At 38.8% G+C, this 22,597-nt stretch overlaps 2 protein-coding genes across 6 annotated transcripts in view; both read right to left on the reverse strand.

The window, feature by feature from the left end:
- ankef1a (ankyrin repeat and EF-hand domain containing 1a) overlaps positions 1-22,597 on the reverse strand; it is a 257,727-nt gene that overhangs the window by 13,017 nt on the left and 222,113 nt on the right. For 4 of the 5 annotated variants that reach the window (XM_022686035.2, XM_022686034.2, XM_022686033.2 and 1 more), the window contains exon 1: positions 758-941. The exons of the other annotated variant lie outside the window; for it this stretch is intronic. The gene's annotated coding sequence lies outside the window, so the exon portion shown is untranslated. Of the gene's footprint in view, positions 1-757; positions 942-22,597 lie in introns of those variants that run through there. 5 annotated transcript variants of the gene reach the window in all.
- Positions 4,149-22,597, reverse strand: part of emilin1a (elastin microfibril interfacer 1a) — a 20,203-nt gene continuing 1,754 nt past the window's right edge. The window contains exons 2-8 of the mRNA XM_007245352.4: positions 11,910-12,029; positions 11,160-11,359; positions 7,062-9,143; positions 6,299-6,415; positions 6,197-6,214; positions 5,972-6,106; positions 4,149-5,819 (exon numbers count right to left, since the gene is read on the reverse strand). Coding sequence (XP_007245414.3) covers positions 5,488-5,819; positions 5,972-6,106; positions 6,197-6,214; positions 6,299-6,415; positions 7,062-9,143; positions 11,160-11,359; positions 11,910-12,029 — 3,004 coding nt within the window. The 3' untranslated portion in view covers positions 4,149-5,487. The remainder of the gene's footprint in view (positions 5,820-5,971; positions 6,107-6,196; positions 6,215-6,298; positions 6,416-7,061; positions 9,144-11,159; positions 11,360-11,909; positions 12,030-22,597) is intronic.

Below are 22,597 nucleotides of genomic sequence, written 5' to 3' on the forward strand. Positions count from 1 at the left end.
AATAGTGCCAGCAAAGGTTACAAGAATTTGCCAACATTCTTTGTCATTTAGGTGAATAAAGGTGCATCACACTTTATGAAACTGGTCTTAGGTTATAGAGGAGAATCCATAAGATATTGAGCTAATAAAATGTTTAGTTTGAAGCCCTTAAAACACTTTTACTTTTTCTATTTTTTTATTATCTTGAGAGATTTAAGCTTATATTTAAGCTTAGTTAAGCACCAACACATTTTCAGTATGTTACCTTTCTTCTAGAATTGTGTTTCAAATAAAGAACTTTATGCTGACCATACTGTTGGTTAATTATTTACAAGTCAATATTGCCTAGGTGAACAGTACTAAAAAAAGCCTGTAAAAATGCGGCGTTAAAATCAGTGCGGTCGAAAGATTACTCTAGAGCCCTGTATTTATTTAACATATTTAATATGTATATTTTTTATATTTTTTATATATATTATTTATATAAAAAAATGAAAGTTTGAAACCCTGTGTTTGTATATAAAATGTGTCAAATAAATGACTTTGTAAGCATTTACATTAAATGTAAAGAGTGTATACTCTTCAAAGAGCTGTGTGGTCTGTTTCAGCCTCATTATGTAACCTTAATCATAGTACCAATGATAAACTAATAGAGCCGTTTTTTTTTATCAGAATCGTATCGAAGCTGAAAAAAAGTGGCAACGTTACCTTACACGCATATTAGTGAAATTTACATCCCCAGTTTGATATTTTATTGTAATAAAAGAATAGTACTCACCCTGTATCATGTATATCTGTGGGGGAGTTGCTGGTGACCGGATGCTCTACTTTCTCCTGAGTTCACTAATCCTGTCTAACTTCAGGAAGGACCTGTTCTTAAACCTGCTGTCTGTTTCTGAGAGAGCTCCTCTTCATACCAACAGAGAGTCCGGCTGTCCGAGGAGTTCAGGAGTCCGTGCTGGTCCTTTCTTATTTAATCACCGGGCCCGGATTAAGTTACAGCACATTTACGAGATCGCTTAACCAGGCTTGAGTCATGGGAAAGAGTCATATCGGTTTACACGGCCAAGTCCTCAAGCTGGAGAGGAGCCGTTGTGTGAGTGAGTGACAGGAAGCGCCATGTCTCACAAAGAGCGGGCTATACCGTGTCCTCAGACAAAGAGAGCTCACAATGAAGCTCACCAGCTGCATAATTTACACAAACAGTACCGGACTCAACATCTTCTGAAGCTACTACCCCCTGAGCTCCAGTACACTGAGCTAAACCACACCGAAAACATCAGCTTCAGACACAAGAGGTCACTATAGCACCTCACACAGTCTCCCACAGACTGAAGACCACACACACATCCTCCACTCACTGCTGGCTCCACTGCTATACACAGCCTTTTGTGTCTGTATCACAGTTAGCTACATTTCGTACAAACACTGTGTGATATTACATTCTGAATTAAAACATTGTTACAAATATTGAGGAATTATAAACTTCTCTCTAAGGAACATTTTCTACAATTTAATTCATTTTTTTAGTTTTTTGACACAGTGCTGCCTGGTTAAGTAACACATTTCTAAACGTACAGGATCCCCAAAAAATTGTAAACCCTTTACATGTTTGTATCTTTTCATAGGACAACACCTTTAAAATAACTCCACACACAGCCATTAACCCTAGAACGCTAACGCTGGGTAATTTTCACCCACACAAATTTTTAATGTGATTTTCATTGTGTTGCTGCTGTCTGAGTTGCATGGCATTTTGGGTAGCTACAATGTCATTAATGTTAAGGTTGATTCCCTTCTTCCATTTATGTATTTTTAAGAGGTATACATTCGGTTGATGTTAGTGATAATGATTAGTGACGTTTGTGTGTTTAAATCAGGAATGGGTGGACCAAATACCAAATTCCCAGCAGCATCTTTTTTTTAAGATTAGTACCTATTAAGGATTACCAGATTTTCCTATTTTTTTCTGCTTTTTTATAGGGTCATCCGTGGTACCTTTATTATTTTATGTGATGTTGTATGTTGTAAAATTAAAGAAAGGTTTCAAAACTTGTCATATAGTGTATATCGAACAATGGTGTTACTAATTGTAACGTTACTGTTCTAGGGTTAGTGTCTAAACCGCTCCTCAGTGTCATGTGACTTTTTAATATAACAAGGTCTCAGGTGTGAAAGGGGAGTAGGACTGTTGAATTTGGTGTTTTGCGTACAAATCTCTTATACTGGCCATTGAATATTCAACATGGCACTTCACAACTGAATTGTTGCTCTAAACAAAGATGGCCTATAAGCTATTAGAAGTTTGCAAACACTCTAAAACTGAGATACAGCATGATGGCCTAGATCATACAGCAGTGTTCCAGAACGGGTTCCACTCAGAACAGGCCTCCCAAGGGTTGACCAAAGAAGTTTATTCCAAGTGTTCAGCGTAATATTCAGAGGTTGGCTTTAAAAAATAGATGCATGAAGACTGCCAGCATTGCTGCAGAGCTTGTGGAAGTGGGATTTCAGCCTACAGTGTTTTGTCTTCTAACGAGATCAAGCTAAACTTGTTTGGCTGAGCATGTGTGGTGGTGTGCTGGTAAGGAGTACCAAGGCAACTGTCTGTTTCTTACAGTCATGGTGGTGGTAGCATCATGGTCTGGGGCTGTACAAGTCCTTGGGAATTTTGGGGCTGAAGTCCAACATGTATGTATGTATTGCAGACAAAGCTGTAGAGGAAGTTGATGGACTGGCAAAAGAATGTCTCCAGACCTAAGCCCAATTTTAAGCACATCTGGGGCATCCTCAAAGGTCTCTAACATCCACCAGCTCTGTAATGTTATCATGGAGGAGTGCAAGAGGATTCTAGTGGCAAAATCTGAATATACAGTGAACTCTATGCCCAAGAGAGTTCATATTATACAAGCTGAACACTGACTACTTTACATTGTATCAAAGTGTCATATATTCAGTATTGTCCCATGATAACACATAACATATATAATACAATATTTACAACAATGAGGGGTGTACTCACTTTTTCGAGATATTGTACATTTAAATTAACCATGTAATTATGTATATAAAATATTAAGCTATTTATTAACATTTACAGGGATTCACTGCCCATCCTGTCATCTTTGACATCGCAACATTCACACTGTTTTATTTTCAAGGGACTAAAGAACATTAGTATTCACTTATCTCAAATTGTCTCTGTGTTTAGCTGAGGTCCGCCCTGTTGTGGTAAAAGTTCACAGAATAACAGTCCCACATTGGACTTGTCTTTAAATACATGACAAAAATGAATGTGATAAATCTGATTCAATAAACTGGTTTGAATGAAAACTTATTTAAACATTTAGGCCAAATTTAAAATAGATTACTACAGCGCCGAGTGGTCCAGCTGTCCAAGGTGCTGCCACTATAAGCGGGAGGTCGCAGGTTTGAACCCCTGCTCATGCAGCTTTGCCATCAAGCTGCCGGTGTCAGAGGGAGCAAAATTGGCCCTGCTCCCTCTGGGTGGGTAGATGGCGCTCTCTCCCCACATCACTCCTACAGTGATGTCCACAGCACAGGGCGTCTGTGAGCTGATGTATCAGAACACAGTCGCTGCACTTTCCTCCGAGCACGCTGGCTGCTTGGCAATGCTGCATCAGCAGCAGCTCGAAAAGAAGCGGTGGCTGACTTCACATGTATCGGAGGAAGCATGTGTTAGTCTTCACCCTCCTGGTGTGTTGGGGCATCACTAGTGATAGGGGGAGTCCTAGTGAGTGGGTTGGGTAATTGGCCGTGTTAATTTGGGGAGAAAATGGGAAAAATTAGAAAAAAAAATAGATTACTACTCAAAATTATTTTTTTATATCCTAAAATAAGCAATTATGTGTTCTAAACCACACTGTACTGTCTGCAACAAACCAATTAAGATCTTGGTGAGTGTTGCAAAACATTTTTAACATATACTTATTCAGTAATTTCTTATTTTATGTACAGATATTTTGTTGTTTGTCTAGTGTTTGTTAAAAAGATTAGCACTGCAAGATGAGTTCCCTCCCACCAGAAGAAACATACATATAACATGACATCATTCAGAGTGAATGTGTGCTATTTCAGAACTTTTTCAGAACAATTTTACTGATACCCAGTAATACCAGTATTCCACCTTCACAATCACATCCTCACCATCAAGAAAAAAAATATCTTTATTTAAAACACACATAACAAAAAGGCTATAAAATATTTCTCTTAAAAACTGAACATGTTGGAATCACATGAACTATTCCCAGGAAAACAATAAAAACCTCCATGTTTAAAACTGTATCTTCAGTCTGTTTGATTGACAGAGTCATTATTACGTAATTATTACAGTATGCTAACCATGGGAATCTGGAGTGCAGAACAACATATAGGATATTTACACCAGTTATCTAAACTGGTAAAGATCTTGTGTAGTATTTCCTTCTGCTTAAATAAAGAAGCCACCAAAATCTCTGCTAAATTAACACTTAATGAAACGCAAGTGCATGGGCTTTACATGAGCCCGTTTCCTTTTGTTCTTCTCCCTTTTGTGTTAATGGAGCTTGCGAGCTCTCTGTTTGTTCTCACAACATCCTTGATGAAAAGTCCTTAGAAAATCCTTCCGCATTAGAGATTCTATGTACTCCCAGACCACCAACAAGCCTCATGTCACATGCTACAATTCCTGCCAGAAATGTTATATTTAACTTTTTGTAGTGTAAAAGTTCAATTGTCGTGGGAACAGCAAAAACAGTTATGCAACCAGTAACAACACAGTTTTGTGGTTGGAGCAGTGGGTTTGAAAGGCATTCATTCTCATTGTGTGTGCTCTGAAACTGTCCACTTCTGAGCATGCCAAGTTTTGGTTCTGCTCATTGAATTGTAGTCATACAGAATTCCCAAATATGGTGTTTTTTACATGAAAGAGCAAAATCTAAAATATGAAAGGACAAAGCAGCAAATGGAATAACATAAAAAGACATATTTATTGTGGCAAGTTAAAGCAGTGCTGTTAATGGGGCCTTTGAGAAAAACCTTCTGCTTTAAAGTTCAAGAGTATGCTTGCAATACATGTTTTCTTTCTCACTCTCTCTCTCTCTCTCTCTCTCTCTCTTTCTGTCTTCCTCTCTGTCTTTCTTAGTTTCACGCTCATTTTGAATTCAGACTCCCACTACAACAGGAATGTACTTTAGGACAGTGGTTGGAGGAGTTTGGCATAACTAGAAGTTGACATTCCCATTTGGAAAAGCTTGCTAGATTAATGTCAAGCCAAATAGAAACATTTTTTTCAGTGGTGAATATAATAACATTAACTCAACACAGTGACAATACAGTTCTGAATAGAGACAATACAATCTTCTTTAGTGTAAAACACGTTAATACTACGTTAATGACTATTAACAACAACTTTAGAGTCAAAACTTGACAAACATAAACTTCCTGTGCCCAAAAAATGTAAAAGTCCTTCAGCATATAGTCTTTGGATCATAAGGTATCAACCAACTTTTATAATACAGAATTATCATCCTCATACAGTAGCATCCCACTGAAGATGGTAAGAGGTTCAACAGAGTTGGCCAGTCTTCCTGTGACCAGGTCAACACAGACAGTGTCTCCCTCCTGTAGTGGGAGTATGATGTTGAAGATGACCAGAGAGCCTGGGGTTTGCCTTGCCTCAGCCATAGGCTTCTCCAGGCCCTCCGGCTGGTAACCAGCAGAGTCTCCACGAGCGATCCCATAGTTAGACTTAGAAAGCACTGCCTCGATCTTCACGTTCTTGTGGCCAGTCAGCACTGCGCTGAAGAAATAGCGACCGCTCACCGGTGCTGTGAACATACCTTTTGGAATATCACAGTAAACAACAAAAACACATATATTAATTACATCATTTATTCAGTTGGAATACTATACTATATACAAAAGGAAGCCAGTAATTCTTACTGTGTAGACTACAATAATACAACAATCCTAGCATAGGGGTCATACATACCTGTGCCTGCATTGTAAGAGTTCCCTTCATTAACAAAGACCTTGTCAAAGATAATGGTGCCCGGATCAATCTGTGTTCGTGTTAAGGCTGCAGAAAACGACAGCCTCGGCACCTTCGCGTCATCTCCTGGAGGACCTGTTGGATGACAAGGCAAGATTATTATAGGATTACTATAATAAATACATATTTTTACCTGTAAAAATAAAACAAGTAAAAAAGACTTACCCACTTCACCTCTGAGACCTACAAAGCAAAAAAGACAAGTTGTGACTATGAAACATAAATGAAAAATAAAAGATTGTGTCATTTAGTAGGAGATATATTTACCTGGTGGCCCCACTGGACCCTGTCTTCCTGTTTTTCCAGGTGGACCTTCAATGCCAGGGGGGCCTTTTGGACCTGGTTGGCCCGTCTGGCCCCTCTCTCCTTTTGGTCCAGGAGGTCCTGGAATTAGAATAAAAAAAAAAAATCTGTCATTAGTTTGTAAAGAATTAGTTTAGCAATCCATTCACTCTAAATCTATTTGATGATTTATCCTCATTTCACTGTAATGTGCTCCTGTAAGTTTCTTATTCCCCCCTCCTACATCTTTGCACAATATATTTAATTGTATTTATTATGAACAATAATAATCTGTGCTTTTGAATTTAAATATAATAACTTGTCCAATAAAATAATTGTAGTTTTAATATTGAGTGTTATGTATATACAGTATGTTATCATTTTTGATTCACATTCATCATTCATTCAATTCAACAGCCTGATGGGTGCCCTATTAGGACAGAGACAAGTAAGTGAGTAAAAATGCCAGAGAGTCTCTTACGTTGGCTTTATAAACACTATATCATGGCTGGCAGTATACAACTGAAAATTATTATAAACATTTGCATACTGTTGTAGCCTTCACCAATTTATGTATTTTGTGCACTGCCAAGTTAATTCACTCCAATGAATAAAATGTAAATGTTGAATTTAAGAAGTCAGTTGGATCACTGAATGGTGTAAACAGAACCAGTGTAAATTAATTATCATTTACATGTTATGTTGATATAGTTAATGTCACTATTTCTTTTTATTTCTGAGCACTCACCAGTAAAATCCTGCTCAAAGAAGCTCTGGAACTCTTGAAAGATGTTTAGTAGTGAGGAGTTCAGGTTATCCATCTTGTCATGGACGATCTCCAAATGAACATTCTGAATCTTGTCTATGGCCTCTCCCTGAGAAATGACAGTAGTGTTGAGTCCATTGACACAGGTCCAGAGCCCGGAGACGTGTCTGCTCAGTCCATCCTTGATGTGCTGCAGGCTCTCTGAAAGCGAGTCCAGCCTGCCACAGACGTCTTCCATCTTTCTGAGTCTCGCTTCCAACCCTTCACCAGTGCGTCTGCACTCACCCATCTCAACCAGCATATTGCTATTGAAGTTCTGGATCTCACGGCCAACACTGCTGAAACGGCCACGACTGTCCTTTATGTGCTCATTCAGAGCCTCCTGGATTTTGTCAATCTCAGAGAAGATGCTATCCTTAGAGGTGCCCAGGTCAACTATAGTGTTGCCATGTCTTTGAACAGTATAGCCTAGCCCTTTCAGGTTATCATTAATGGAATCAAATTTTAGTTTGACTCCTGAGATCTCACCTTGAATGGATGTGAGCTCCTTGCCCAAACTGCTAGTTATAACATGTTGTCCATTTAAGTACTTCTGGTGTTCGTCCATGCTGATCTGGCACTGCCCCTGACACTTTTCTACTTCCTCCTTCAGCTTCCCAACTTCCTCCTGCAGGTTGGAGCATACTTGTGAGCATGTGCTTTCATCAGAATCCACTCTCTTTCTCAAGTTGGTGAGTTCACCTTGCCATCTCTCAAAGGCATCTGTAGTTGAGTTTCTGAATTTGTGAAGCTCATTTTGCAAGGAACTGTAAACAGAACTGCAGACATCACAGTCATTCCCTAACATCTCCACATCAGTGACAATCTGGTTGAAAATCTCACCATTCTCACCCATCAAATCCTTGACTTTCTGAATATCACGACTGAGGTCTGAAACGTGGTCCATCAGGGAGTCACCAGACACAGAAAGATCCTTCAACTTGGTGTCAAACTTCTGGATGTTTTCCTCATTGGCAATGACTTTCCACTCCAGGGTTTTGACAGATTCCTCAGTTTTACTCTGTTTTTCTTTTGCAGCGCATGTCTCTGCACACAAAGCCACTGCTGACTTCAGCTTGCTGTTGAGGACAGATGTGTTGTTTTCCAGCTCGGTTATGCGTCTGTTGTGGTCGACAACAGAATCCTTCAGCTCCCTGATGTCCAGCTCAATGTTGGAAATTTTAAAATGATAATGATCATTTTGGCCACTTACAGTGTTGCGTATCTGGGTGATTTCTCTTTGCAGTTGCTCCTTCATGCTGCTCTCAGTATGTAAGCATTTCTGTTCAGCTTTCCGCATGGTCCCATTGAGCCTCCGCTCTAGTTCTCTCAGCCGGCTGTTCAGTTTGTCCTCTGATACTTTTCCCCTGCCTCCATTCCCACCGGTTCCTTTCAGCTCCTTTTCAAACCGACTCTGCAGGAGGTCGTATGACTCTGCAGTAGTGCTGACCTTTCTCTCGATGGCACTGACTCTCCTCTCAAGATCTGCAAAAGAGCTACAGCAGCCTTGTACCCGGGAGAGCTCCCTTTGCAGTACCTCCACTGTGTTTTTGTGCTGCTGCTCCGTGTACTTCTCCAGAGCCTGGATCTGGTCCCGGTTCTCCTGCTGCCGACGGTGGACGTCCTCCACTCCACTCTGGCAGGCAGAGCAGGACAGCGTGACACGATATTCAAGCTCCCGTAGAATCTCTTCCTTTAGAGTGTTGTAGCGACCTCCCCTGTCCAGTGTGTTGCCCGCACCATCACCACCAACAAGATGGTTGTTGATGCTGATTAGAGTCCTGTCATGTACTCGTGTCATGTTGTCCAGTAGATCCAGCTTGCTTTGGATGCTGTTGATGGTTTCCCTCATCTCTGGCTGGGCTGCATCAGCAGGACTGTGACCGCCACTGCTGCCTCCATGACGAGACCCCTCATGTATTTTCTGATTCATTCCATGAATTGCGGACTGCATGTCATGAAGTTCCTTGGTCAGACTCTGGATCTTCTCCTCAAGCTGTCTGATCTTTTCACTGTCCCCTCTTCCTGAGTAGACAAGAAATACTCATAAATACCGTATTTTTCGGACTATAAGGCGCACCGTATTATAAGGCGCACGATGAGTGAACGGTCTATTTTTAGTGTTAGTCCATACACAAGGCGCACTGGATTATAAGGCGCACTAAATGAAACTTTATTTATATCAGTAACAATAACTCTGAGCAATAAATCCTTCACAATATCTGTGAAAAATAACAACATCTCTGAGCAATAAATCAACAAGCACAGCAAGTACGTATTACTCCGCGACGCTCCTGACAACGGTAGCCGCAACGCTCCGACAGACTATGTTGAAGCACAGCAAGTACGTATTACTCCGCGACGCTCCTGACAACGGTAGCCGCAACGCTCCGACAGACCATAATATTATGTTGAAGCACAGCAAGTACGTATTACTCCGCGAGGCTCCTGACAACGGTAGCCGCAACGCTCCGACAGACCATAATATTATGTTGAAGCACAGCAAGTACCGCATTACTCCGCGAGGCTTCTGACTATAATAGCGTGTTGTGCCGAATTCGGTGAATAAAACGGTTTTAAAACAGAGATAAAGATTGGATAAGTTTCATTTCTGGATGAAGTGATTTCCAACGCTGTTTGGATATAACTGTGGATTACAGGAGACTGGATTGATGGATTCTCTTTAGTCTGGACGCGTTTTGAAGGTAGGACCTGTGGCTGAGCGCGGGTGTGTGTTCGGGGGGTGGCGGCAGTGACCGGAGGTTACCCCAGGACAAAAGGAGAGCCTTTTATTACTGGAAACATGCGCTCTGACGCAGCTCTAATTCATGAAACATACATCCTACAGTAAAAGCACAGTTCTGGAATCCGGAGAGCCAGACGGTTCGAATGGTGTATGACATGACCGCATTCGATGAAATATGGACGAACGATAAACGCAAATATGAGAGTTATGAATTATTAAAATCATAACCAAGGCATATTTCGCCCTAAATGTTTATTTTCTGAAAGGATATTCCGCTAAATAGGCTAAATAGCTCAAAAGCAGAGATTCTAAGCTTTAAAATGGTATATTGGATGTCTATATTGAACCTGTAACTGTTCATAACTATTCAGAAACACAGCCAGTTATGAAATATTAAATATTTCTGGCCCGCCGGTGGGCCAGCGCGTGTTAAGAGGTTAACTTTACTTAGAAGTGGGCGCTAAAAAGAAACAGTTTGTGCTATTACCCCAGAACGGGTGGAAAGGAAAGTTTACCGGCACCTTGTTCTGGCCACGGAGCTACAGTGGAAACTAGCTACCCTGAACCACAGCCGAGAGGCAGTACGGCAGTCAAAGGTAACCGCGCGCTAGCCCAAGAGGGGGATCTTTTTCTGGCGTGGGTGAGGAATTCTGCACAACAGAGCGCCGTGTACCACATAAAAATCGAGGTCAGTAAACACAAGCAAAATCCATACACAAGGCGCACTGCATTATAAGGCGCAATGACGATTTTTGGGAAAAAATAAGTATTTTAAGTGCGCCTTATAGCCCGAAAAATACGGTATATGTACATGTCATTTTAAATTGCTGTTGCTGTCTACAGTCCATTCAAAATATTGAATTATTGTTTCTGCATTCATTGCCAACTTTATCAGCTCTACTAACCATACAGGAGAACTTTGTAGTTCTAGTCTTGTTCTTCAATGGTCAAGACCACACAGGAGTACCACAGAGCAAGTATTGAGCAAGGATCAGACACAGCAGTGCTGCTGGAGGTTTTAAACACTGTATCCAATCTCTGTTAAGACACTCCTACCAAATTACTCCACCTTACAGATGCAAAGTCAGAGATAGAAGCTGAGCTATCTGCTTCTGCACAGTTTATGAGGACGTTGATCATCATAGGACTACTAAATGCTACTATATAATAGGTGGAGCTGAAAAAAATAACTACTATGTAAACAAGGAGGTCATTATATTCTGACTGGACTGTGAATTGCATGTTTTTCTACAAGTAGGAGGATTCATAACAAATAATCTCCTAATTTACTGTACCTTCTCCGCCATTCTGTTCATTCTTGGTACTGGATCCAGTCTGTGATGTAGAAGGTCTGCCAGTGATGACCTTTGAGTCTGAGCCACCACTGGGGCCATCACTACAGTCTCCACCTGAGTACCCATGACAGCACTTCCACTCCATCTCTGTCACCATTTTATAGGCAACCTTATATCTGGGTCTTCTGTACGTCCGATACCTGTGGGGTAAGACAAGTTAAATTATATAATAGGAAAAAATATCTGTAAAAAAGCTGTAGTGTGCTGAAATAGTGTTCTCTAATACTGGCCCTGATAGGCCTAAGAAATGGTGTATCTTTTGCTTTACTGCCAGAATTTAAGGTGCTCAAGTTAGCAGACAAGAAAATATTTATCCTGTTCTACACACATTCCTGGTCAACCATTACTCAAAATACTTAAACTCAGCTGGACAATCATCAGTAGATTTACTCTTATTGTTATTAAAACACATAGGTACCTTGTTAATGTGAATAAAGATCAAGATTAGTAGTTCTGTATATGCTTGTTGACTTAGGAACAAAATTCCCCAAGTCATTACCAAAGCTTGGATCACTGTAGTTAAATATTGAACAGGCATTCAAGATTAATATATTATTATTCTCACTGAAACACAAAGCAGGGTTAGTTTATCAGAAATCTCTTAGTGGTTTCCCTACCTATTACACATGCTAGAGTCATGGTAGATAACAGAATTCAAATTTTTGCTTTTGTAAAATGATAAATACTCACGCAACCACCCGAGAACACTGGCCCCAAGCACAGCGCTGGTAATCTGGTTTCACATACGTTTCCACTCCGTCCTCCATAACACAGCTTACAGTTTTTGTCACTACATAGGCACACCAATTCCTGTATAAACACATAAACAGAATGACACATACACAATATTTATCACTATTTGATCAGTTGAAAATTAACTAAGCAGAATGTGTGATGGCATTTTCTAAAATCTCAAACACATGTTCAACATATCTCACAATGTATAGGCTGTTTTCTAATAATAAAAAATATATATATATATTCAGTCAAATACTGGCAATGTTTAGGAAAGCACACTGGATTATACTGTGATGTAATGTAATGTATCACAATAATGACCCAGAAGAATAATAATCATATTACACATATGGCCTAACACACAGGGCTACTTATATGAAGAAAACAATGCAGAAATGTATGTACTCAGAAAGTGTATTCTTTATTGTAGTTAAATGATTTGTCTGTAGAGCTTGTAAGTCTATTTAACCCAGGGGTGTCAAACTCATTTTGGCCGAGGGCCACATTGGCATATTGGCTGTCCTCCGAGGGCCAGATGTAACTTATAAATATAAGAAAATGTAACCAAATGTAATATATGTAAATGAATGTAATTACTCCTTAATGTTAAATAACTCTCAATATATTATTTATTCAATCAAATATTACAGTTGCATGGAAAAAATGTTTGCTTGTTGCTCTATTAACATAAATCCTGTTATGAAATCCAAAAACTCCATCAATCAAGAACCAAACTATACAAGTGAATAGAAATGACATAAAATACAAGTTATATTAACTTTGATCAAAACGTTTGATACTGAAAAGAGGCTTAATTAATATAAAATCAAAAATTGTGAGCTGTGACAGATTTAGCATTTCCTCATCCAACCACTAGTGGGAGCTGCAGCAGCACAAGCCCACAGTCTTTACTGAGTCAGAGCTACAGCCCAGCCACGGGCTACAGGACTCAGCTGAGCCAGTCTGGAGCGTTTTTAAAATTTTAAGTTCTTCTGTGTATGAAATAAAATAACCCCACTAACCGGATAATACAGCTCTCTACAGTTCATATTTCAGCCCAAGCAGCTAACAGCAGCAGTTTAGAGCAGCCGTCACGGAGGCACTGCTCGGATTACATTATAAACAGGTCAGTTAGCGCGCTGCTAACCTCAGGATGTTTATAACTACGGAGTTTAGAACACACCACGGCTGCAAGGTTAGACTGTTGAAGGCTACTGGAGACTATTAAAGGCTATTGGAGGTTATTGAAAGGGTTATTGGGGGCAGAAATCAGTAAAGGCTGGTTAGATAAGTGATTCACCTCCTCGTACTTTGCTGCGGTGAAACTGCGACTAGCGATGTCACAGTGATGTTTATTAACCTCATTAAAACAGATTTTATCAGCTATTGTCTTATAAATATTTACACATAATTTATATCTCTTCTAAAAAGCGTTTATTTTGGTCAGTAACACAAAATGCATACCGGTCTTTCGCCTTGAAGCACAGCCGTCCGTCTGCATCAACTTGTCTTTTTCTGGATATTATGGGATAAACATGTCTCAATTCCACCCGCGAAGTTACACCTTCCCTCCGGCAGGGTTTCCACATCAATGACTACACTGCCGTGTAGTGGCAGTAAGCCGTAACTTTGCGGGTAATACAATCGACAAGCATTGTGGGAAATGTATTTTTTGGTCAAAGAACGCTTCTGACCTATTTATTATAGACACTAAGATTTTACAAGCTCTCGCGGGCCACATAAAAAGACGTGGCGGGCCACATTTGGCCCGCGGGCCTTGTGTTTGACACATGTGATTTAACCCTTTCAAGATACTATTTGGTAGAACTGCTTGCTACAATGTCAGCATTAAGTCCAGTCTGGAAGTGATTTTTACCCATTCTGTTTGGTTGATTTGCTGCAGTTTTCCAGATTAGTTGGAAGATGCTTGTAGACCAAATTTTCAAATAGTTCTCCAGATTCTCAACTGACTTTGATTTGAAAAGTGTGGTATATTAACATTTTGCTGTTTACCCTTATATTACTAGTTTGGGGTGTTTTTGTTCCAGAATGAGCAGTAAATTTGGGCCACACAGAGACTTTTCAATTGTGGCTCAAAAGCAAGGTTTTGTCCCAACTGAACAGAAAACATAGTACTTTTTAGTTTTAATTTTACCTCTTGCTGACACAGCTTATCTAGTCTCTGTAGAAAAACACTTACAATAAAATATGAGTCCCTGCAGAAAAAAATGAACCTATACTTGGAAAATTGGGGATAAAGGGGGTTAATTTTCCAACATCCTGACCTCACAAGTCTTTAATTCTTTTAAAATAATACATAATACAGCAAACGATACCATAATTTATAAAGTCCCACACAACAGCCATATATGTTCCTATATAATAATAATAATAATAATAATAATATTCTACAGCACTATATATAAACAGACATAACAGAAAATTATTTCTTATCCACTTTAGCTTTGATAAGACTGTGATGTAAAGTTCACCAACAACCTTTTGTGTAATCCCAGTGGAGACCCACAGGATGCGTCTTCAATATAAGAAACCACAACTTCCTTAAACTCCCTTAATTATCTCCAAATTACCTCTCATTCTTTCAAACAGTGAAGCCTCTGGTGACCATATAGGTTCAAACACAGGCTATCTTAGATTGTGCTTTCCTGACACACGTTTTGCAATTACCACCAACTTTTCTTCTGGTCTCATTTATCCACCCTTCCTGTTTTAGGGATATCCCCAACCCTCCCCTCAGACTCTCTGCTGTTTAATCCTACATATCCTGCATCAAACATTTTAAAGAATGAATGATCAGATATCCAGTGATGAATGAGACAATTCTTCACATTCATCACATTGTTATAAAAGCAGTTGTATCATAAGCTAATTCACAATGTGAACTCAGCATGGCTGTGTTCTTCAAAAAAAACTATATTTCTATTGGAGGGAAAATAAACATTTCACATGTAGGAATCAAAGCCAAATTCCAAAGCTTGTGGTCCATCACAATATCTCAGTGAGCCTGGTTAATCACCCGTTATCACGAGCACTGTCGGGACAGGAATGCTTCAGCGCTACATCCGCAAGAACTGTCTCTCTAATAGAGTGCAGACCATGTAAACAAGCTCACCACATATCACTCCTTTTCAAACTTAGTCCCCAGTTCGTTCCAGGGTGTATCTGTGTGTAAGTGTGCATGTCCATGTGAGAATGTGAGATACTGGAACAAGGTGTTTACTTGGACTATGTACATGTTGTATATACATACACAGTGTGTATTTTGAGTATATGTAAACTATGCAGGTGCACAAATGGTAAGGAGTTTTCCATCTCTTAATATTGTTATGAAGTCTATAAGTATGCTTTCAGAGTGCAATAATCCATTTGGCTTATATGGAGCAAATCCCGTCAACAAATATATATACAGTGTCTCGCAAATTTTTCACATTTTGTGACCTTACAACCACAAACTTAAATGTATTTTATAGAGATTTTAAGTGATAAACCAACACAAAGTAGCACATAATTGTAAAGTGAAATGAAAATGATATATTGTTTTCAAAATGTTTATATGTGCAAAGCTGGTAGAGATATACCGCAAAGGAAAAATTATGTGATACTTTGTGTTGGTCTATCACTTAAAATCTCAGTAAAATACATTCATTTTAGTTTGTGGTTGTAAGGTGACAAAATGTGAAAAAGTTCAAAGGGAATGAATACTTTTGGAAGCCACTGTACATATCGTATCATACACGATAATATCGTCAAAATTGGTAAATATCGTGAACGATATAATACCCTAAAATATTGTGCCATATCACCCATCCCATTTCCCTTTATATATCTACTAGAGACCAGTATCATTTATTTTACTTTAATCCTGGATATATGGAGATATTTGAAGTGCATTATTAATACTATCATGACATTCTGGATCATTGACTTCTGTTACAAATCTGATAAAATTCTTCTTTTTAAATATCTCACTTAGGCGTGTGCAATATGATATTGTATGCAATAATTTTTTTTACATTGTCATATCGCCAAAATTATCGTTATCGTGAAAATACCATGAAATATCGTGATATTATTTTAGGGCCATATCGCTCACCCCTACCGTACAGTACACATATATGAAACAATTTGCTTATTTGCTTAAACATACACCATTTTTTATACATAAAAGTACACACACACACAAGGAGTATTTCCACTGAAATAATGTTGCACTCCAAGAGGCCTTCTCTGTGCATGCCACAGCACTGTTGCAGAAAACAGCAAATGTTTGGTATCTACCCTGTGCAATGCCCTTTGCATATATCAGCAAGTAATCTAACTTGGAACCAGTTACGGTTATTTCTAACCTGCTTTAACCCTTTCAAGGCCAGCTGCTGTGTCTGTAACATCATATCTCCAACACTATTGAGCTGTTAGCATTAGGACTAACCCATTAGCCCTGATGAGAGCCGCTAAAGTGTTTGTTAGCATCGCGACTCTTACCCAGCTGAGTCAAGTTTTTGAAGTATTGCAGAAAGCATGATATTCTAAGCTTCATAAATCAAATTCAGAGTAACCCATATATATAACACTAATATTACAGCAACAGCAAGATTTACCATATCTAAACAACACAGTCTCTTAATCTATCATAAATTATCAGAGAGTAATCCAGTTTACAATAACAACTAAGATCCACTAGTTTCCAGAAACCAAATTCCAATCCCATAGCAGCTAAGCATGTGTAATAGTCTGTACATACATAATTTCAGATCTACTGAGCTTAAAGGAACACTTTTTAGTTTAGTATAGACTGTAGTCCTGTATCTGTTTTTCTGCATGCTTGCACATTATATTCCTTTCACCCTGTTCTTCAATGATCAGGAGCCCACAGGAACACCACAGGGCAGCTATTATTTGGGTGGTGGAACATTCTCAGCACTGCAATGATACTGACATGGTGGAGGTGTGTTAAGCCCTATTCAGACGGGATTAGTTTCTCAGGGGGTTCTGGGGTAATTTTCTCTTTTATGGGGTTCTCTGTGATTTTATTCCCGTCCGGAATGACCATGTATGTGTTTTTCTCAGGTGTCCTCTGATAAAATTACAGGCTAAATTACCTACTGTTTTTTGCTAAACTTTGCGGTCCTTCGGTAATTTTATTCCCGTCCAGATTGTCATCTCTGAGTTTCGTCACCTCACGTTTAATAAAATAGCTATTTGTCCACTGCCATGCACTGTAATTACACTTTGGGCGTGTTTCCACGAAGATCCACGTAAACACAACAGCAAGTGGAAATGGAGGAGCTACTGAACCTAAAAACTCACTGGTCCTCCTGTTTTTTAATTACAGTCCAGATGCAAGATTTTTATCACTGAGTAGAAGTGGGAAATATTTTTCACAGAAGTCCCTCTAAGAAACTAATCCCGTCCAGATAGGGCTTTAGTATTGTTCTGTATGAGTGGATCAGATACAGCCGTATCCAGTGAGCAGTGTCCTGTGAGCACTGATGAAGGACTAGAGGATGACTAGCACAAACTGTGTAGCAACAAATGAGAGCAGCTAGATAAGAGTGTCTAATAGAGTAAACAATGAGTAGACGCAGTGTTTAAAAACTGTAACACACTTGTAAAATGTACCTGAACTAATGAAATAACTGAAAAGCTCTTCCTGCAGTGAACTGGGTGTGTTACAGCAGAATAAGGGTAGGAGCAGTGGTACTTCACAATGACAGGAGTGCAAATTGCCCTAAATATGTGCATATTATAATTGTTTTGTTTAATTTCTGGTTTTGCTGTTTCCCCCTAGACACAGCCATGTTGTAGAATGTTTTGCCACTCTGTCCAACTAAGGGTGTTCTGGTGAGAACGTGACGTCAATTCATACTCTATATAAAAGGCTTTTGTGAGAGTGCGTTTTATTCTTAGACAGCGGGATTAGTCTATATGTAGGCTATTGTTTATGTTGTCCTAGTTCTGCACTCTCTGGGCTGGTTTAGGTCCCACAAAGAGGGGCATGCATGTGCTTGGCTTATCGTGGGAAGACCCCAAACACCCCCTACAAGCATCCATGCCTGTCCGAGTTTTTGTAATTTAAATTTAAATGGTGAATTACAATCTCTGTTTTCTAGGGATTTGATTTCTTTTCTGTGTACACTGTGACACAGTGTAATTGCTATGCCTGTATCAATAGTTCCCAAAACCCAACTTATTTGTTTTCTTCTCCAATCACTGCTTAGCAAATGTTGCTATGTATAGTTTTAAAGGCTAAATAGAGTATATATAAATCAGGTGCAAATTATTGTCACGGGGTGACCCAGGCAGGGAGACGAGGAGATGGACGCAAGTGCAGGTAGGGCGAAATAAATAATAATTTAATAAATAAATAACAAAGATAAACAAAGAAACAAGTAAACACGTAACAAAGATAATAAACCAAAATAAACGAGGGAGACTAGAGAACATAAACAAACTAGAGATAATAATAATATTAAACAAACAGGGAATATATACAAGGAGCGAAACTAGAAATAAACACAAAGCAGGGTATATACAGGGAAATAAACAAGAAGCTAAACAAGACAAGGAAAACTAAACTAAGCAGCGCAAGGGAGAAAACCATGGAAATAAACAGGGAACTAGAAAAAAACAAGAAGATAAACAAAGAACAAAGGACAAGGGCTAAGGCTATGAAAACGAGGGCTAAGCTAGAGAACACGAGAACGACAAAACAACAGAGGTTAGTGCAAAGACCGATGAGGGACAAGTGGCACAGGGGATCTATTTAACCAAACAGGAAACACACTAGAAGTGGAAACACCTGGAGAAGGGGCGGAGCTACAAATGAGACACATGGTGGAAAACTACTGAGACAGGAGACAGAGAGGAGCACAGGTCACGTGGGGAAAACACACAGAGACACGAGACAAGGCCAGGACGTGACAATTATACTCATGAAGTGATGCAACTTCCTCTCATTTGCATACATATAGACTGTTCCACAGATATATATATATATATATATATATATATATATATATATATATATATATTATCATATTTTAAGAAAGCTGTCATGTTAAACATTGTTTACACTAGAATAAAAAAAGTTTTGAATGGATGCAACAATTTTCTGTGTGTGTGTAGCGCATAACTATGGCATTGCACATAAGTCATGACATGGATTTTAGGATGTATAAATAATATCTTTGCCTTTGCCTAAATCCAGTAATATCCAGAATTCTGAGAAAACAGAAAACAGTTGTCTGTGACTGTGCCCTTCTATCACAGTTGAATCATACAGAAACCAAAAGTGTTCATACAGTACAGTGGTCCCTTTATTTCACTTGCCTCCACACAAGACGCATTTGTTTTCCAAAACCCCTCTTGAGAAAGTAGCGGTGTGTTATTCTGTGGTTGTACCAGGTAGTAGTTTAGGGTGATAACCTCCAGGTTGCTTGTTCAGTTGCACTAATGGTCTATAAATCGCTTTATGATTAACAATCTTGTGAACCTCTCTTGGCATATAATTATTTCTTAAGTACTTGTTTAGACAGACAGTGTCTGCCAGTTTAACTGATATAAAAATAAAACACCCTGCTGCTTTATACAAACAAAACACACAGCAGGTTCCAGGCAAGCTTTACTCTAAGTTTCACTCCACCCCCTTAAAAAATCAAGCTTTCAGACCCCGGCTATTAATAGTTACTCACTTGGGAAAATCTGGTAAGCACAGTTTGGCACAGAATGTGGTACTGAGCAAGAACACAAATCAGACAGCCTTTTTAACCATTTCATGCAATTATTGCTTTCCGTGATGTAGGATTCAGAGAAAATTTATTACCTGTGAGCAGCACTATGAACAATTCTTGGTTTCTGTAAAAGAAATTTCTAATGGAATATATTATGAAACCATGTTTAGTTTAGTTATACAGTCACTTTGAAGAATCAGTGCTAATACCCTCAGTAGACCATGAAACACATCTTAAAAAAGCTGATTCCTAGCTACCCCATCTCCTGCCATAAGAATGTAGACATGTGGTTTGGTATTGAAATCTAGTATCTGAAACCAGAGATAAAAAAAGCATAATTTAAGTGATGTTCCAAAATGTGCTTTTATGTATGTTCTGCTTATATATTATAATTATTTAACAAATAAAACCCCAATTCCAAAAAATGGATACTGTGTAAAATGTAAATAATAAAATGTAAATAAAAAATAATTATTTGTAAATGTAACAGACCCATATTTTATTTATTAAAAATAAAACACAGAACACATATCAGATGTTCTTGCTGTTTCAAGTAGAAATCATTTAACAAATGAAACCTCAGTGCCATGTCTTAACAGATTGTTTATGGAGCTAATGGGATGACTGGTCCACTGATAAACTGAACTTCTATGCCAATACATAAATATTACAGTACAGGGTTTATCCAGTGTTAGGTGTTAGTGTTATGCTTGGCAGGTGCTGACGTTGCCTAAAGCAGCATATTCTGAAATATGAACACAATAAATCCATCCGATGAATCAAATTCATCCTTGCTAACTAAAAATAATGGCCAGTCTTAGTTGTAAAAAAAAAATCTGGAGCACTAACGGAGAAGGAGATTAGAGCCACCGCAAGTCGTGTAATATTTCACACATCTGTAAAAACAAAATGGAGTTCAAACAGAGGATCCAAAGCAGTAGCGCTACAGGCCAGTGCATTCTTTCTCCAAAACTGAAGAAGCACTTCACTTGCTCAGGAGCGAGTGCAGCTAAGGACTCAGGTCTGCAGCTAAGGTCACACTTGCTGGGTTTACAAAAAGCCAAAAATGGGCAGGCCTTACCAACAGCAGCTCCTTCTGGCTGGGGGCAAGCTGTGGAATCACTAGGTAGGCTAGTCTGAAAGTAGGCCTCATATGGTCTCTATGTGATTCATACAATGAATATACAGTATATGAAGAAATACCCAAACACTGTAACAAAACATTCCCGTAAACAGCACTACTGCTGCCCTCCACACAGCACACTGGTAATCCACCCACCAATATGTGATAAACACAACAGGCTACACCAATAAGAGTCCTAACACTACATTCATTCAGTTCTGTCACTTCATTGAACTGTCATGGATGAGTGTCTGACAAATTTTCCAAACAGAACTAATATGACTTCTGACATTGATTTCCATGCATAGACCTCCTGATTAACAACAGAAGTGACTAAAAGTAAAATCTTTAAATATTGGTTCTTTTAAGAGCTAATACCTGTGTTTGTGTTAAAATAGTAACAGTACCCAATGCAGTACTTAAACAAGTAGGCCACTAATTTCAGTTGTGAAATCTCATCCTGTTTTGTCCTCATGTTTTTGTCTGTTTTCCCGCCTCCTAGATGTACCTCAAATCTGTGTCTTGTCTTTTGATTGATTCCTGGTAATTTTGGTTGCGCTTATCTCTCTGTTTATTTCCACTATTTCCATATGTCAAATTTAAACATCAGTCCAATGCTAATATTTTAAAGCAAATACCTCCATATGATACTAATATCTTTCCAGCATCAGTGTGTTTCCTTAGGTTAAATCCAAACATTTGGATTTGGTGAAAATTTAAAGAGGCCTTTTGAAAATTAATTATTTTCTATAACTATAACTTATTCAATTAGTTATTACTTTTAAGTAATATTGGTATCAGTCCACAATTTCTATGTACGAGCATCACTATTTTGGGTATATGTCAGTCCAAAGTTGCTGCAAAGGCGATTTAAAGACATGTTAGGTGTTGCGTGAATTTACAAAAAGACAAAAATAACTGTGACAATGTGTTCATTAAAATCTTTAGCAAACTAAATTTAAGGGACCCTTTAATGAAAAACTGTGACAGCAACAGGAGTACACTCAGTTGTTGATACTAGAGAGCCACCAGACCTAATGGGAGTATGGGTTGCTACGCCTACAAGGCATCTTGACCTTGACTTTTATTTGGGCAAGTGTCTGCGGATGGGTAACTTAAACTCAGCATGCGGCAAAGCCCCAGCTGGGAGATGCAAACAGCAGTCTGGGTTAAAAGGACGTGAATGTGGACAAGGCTAAAAGCTAACTTGGCTACAACACCTTTAGCTTGATAAAATCACATCATGGTGAGAAACACAAGAGAACACAAAAAGCACAGCAACACTGTTAATCTGTTAAGCTTTGTAAATAATTACAGTGTTTTTCCTACAGTGTACTGTACTATGATAACCAATTTCAGTGCACTTGTTGTAACAGTGTTGTAAAAAGGTTTGTAACCTTGCATTTCTGGATTTAAAAAACAATCTTTGGAACCATTAATGCAAACTGCAAATGAAAATGTGCTGATTTCTGTTAAAAAACATTTTCTTGGAGTCCCCAAGTCTTTTGATATTTATTTATTTTTTCTGTTTAGCAGTGGATAAAAGCTATATTGTAATTATGTCGAATAGATATGTTGCTCCTGGAGCCAGCCCAAACTAATACCGTTGCATTTGACCCACCACTGCAGAGGTCATTGTGTTTCCATGAAAGTAACAATACTGTGACTTGGGAACCCTTTTAAACTGCGCTTACCACTTCAAGTAGCCTAGCAATGGCAATGAATGAAGATAATATGAACTGCCAACCCCCACACCATGCCCTCTC

Source organism: Astyanax mexicanus, chromosome 1, assembly GCF_023375975.1.
Source record: "Astyanax mexicanus isolate ESR-SI-001 chromosome 1, AstMex3_surface, whole genome shotgun sequence".
In the NCBI taxonomy this organism is placed as follows: domain Eukaryota; kingdom Metazoa; phylum Chordata; class Actinopteri; order Characiformes; family Acestrorhamphidae; genus Astyanax; species Astyanax mexicanus.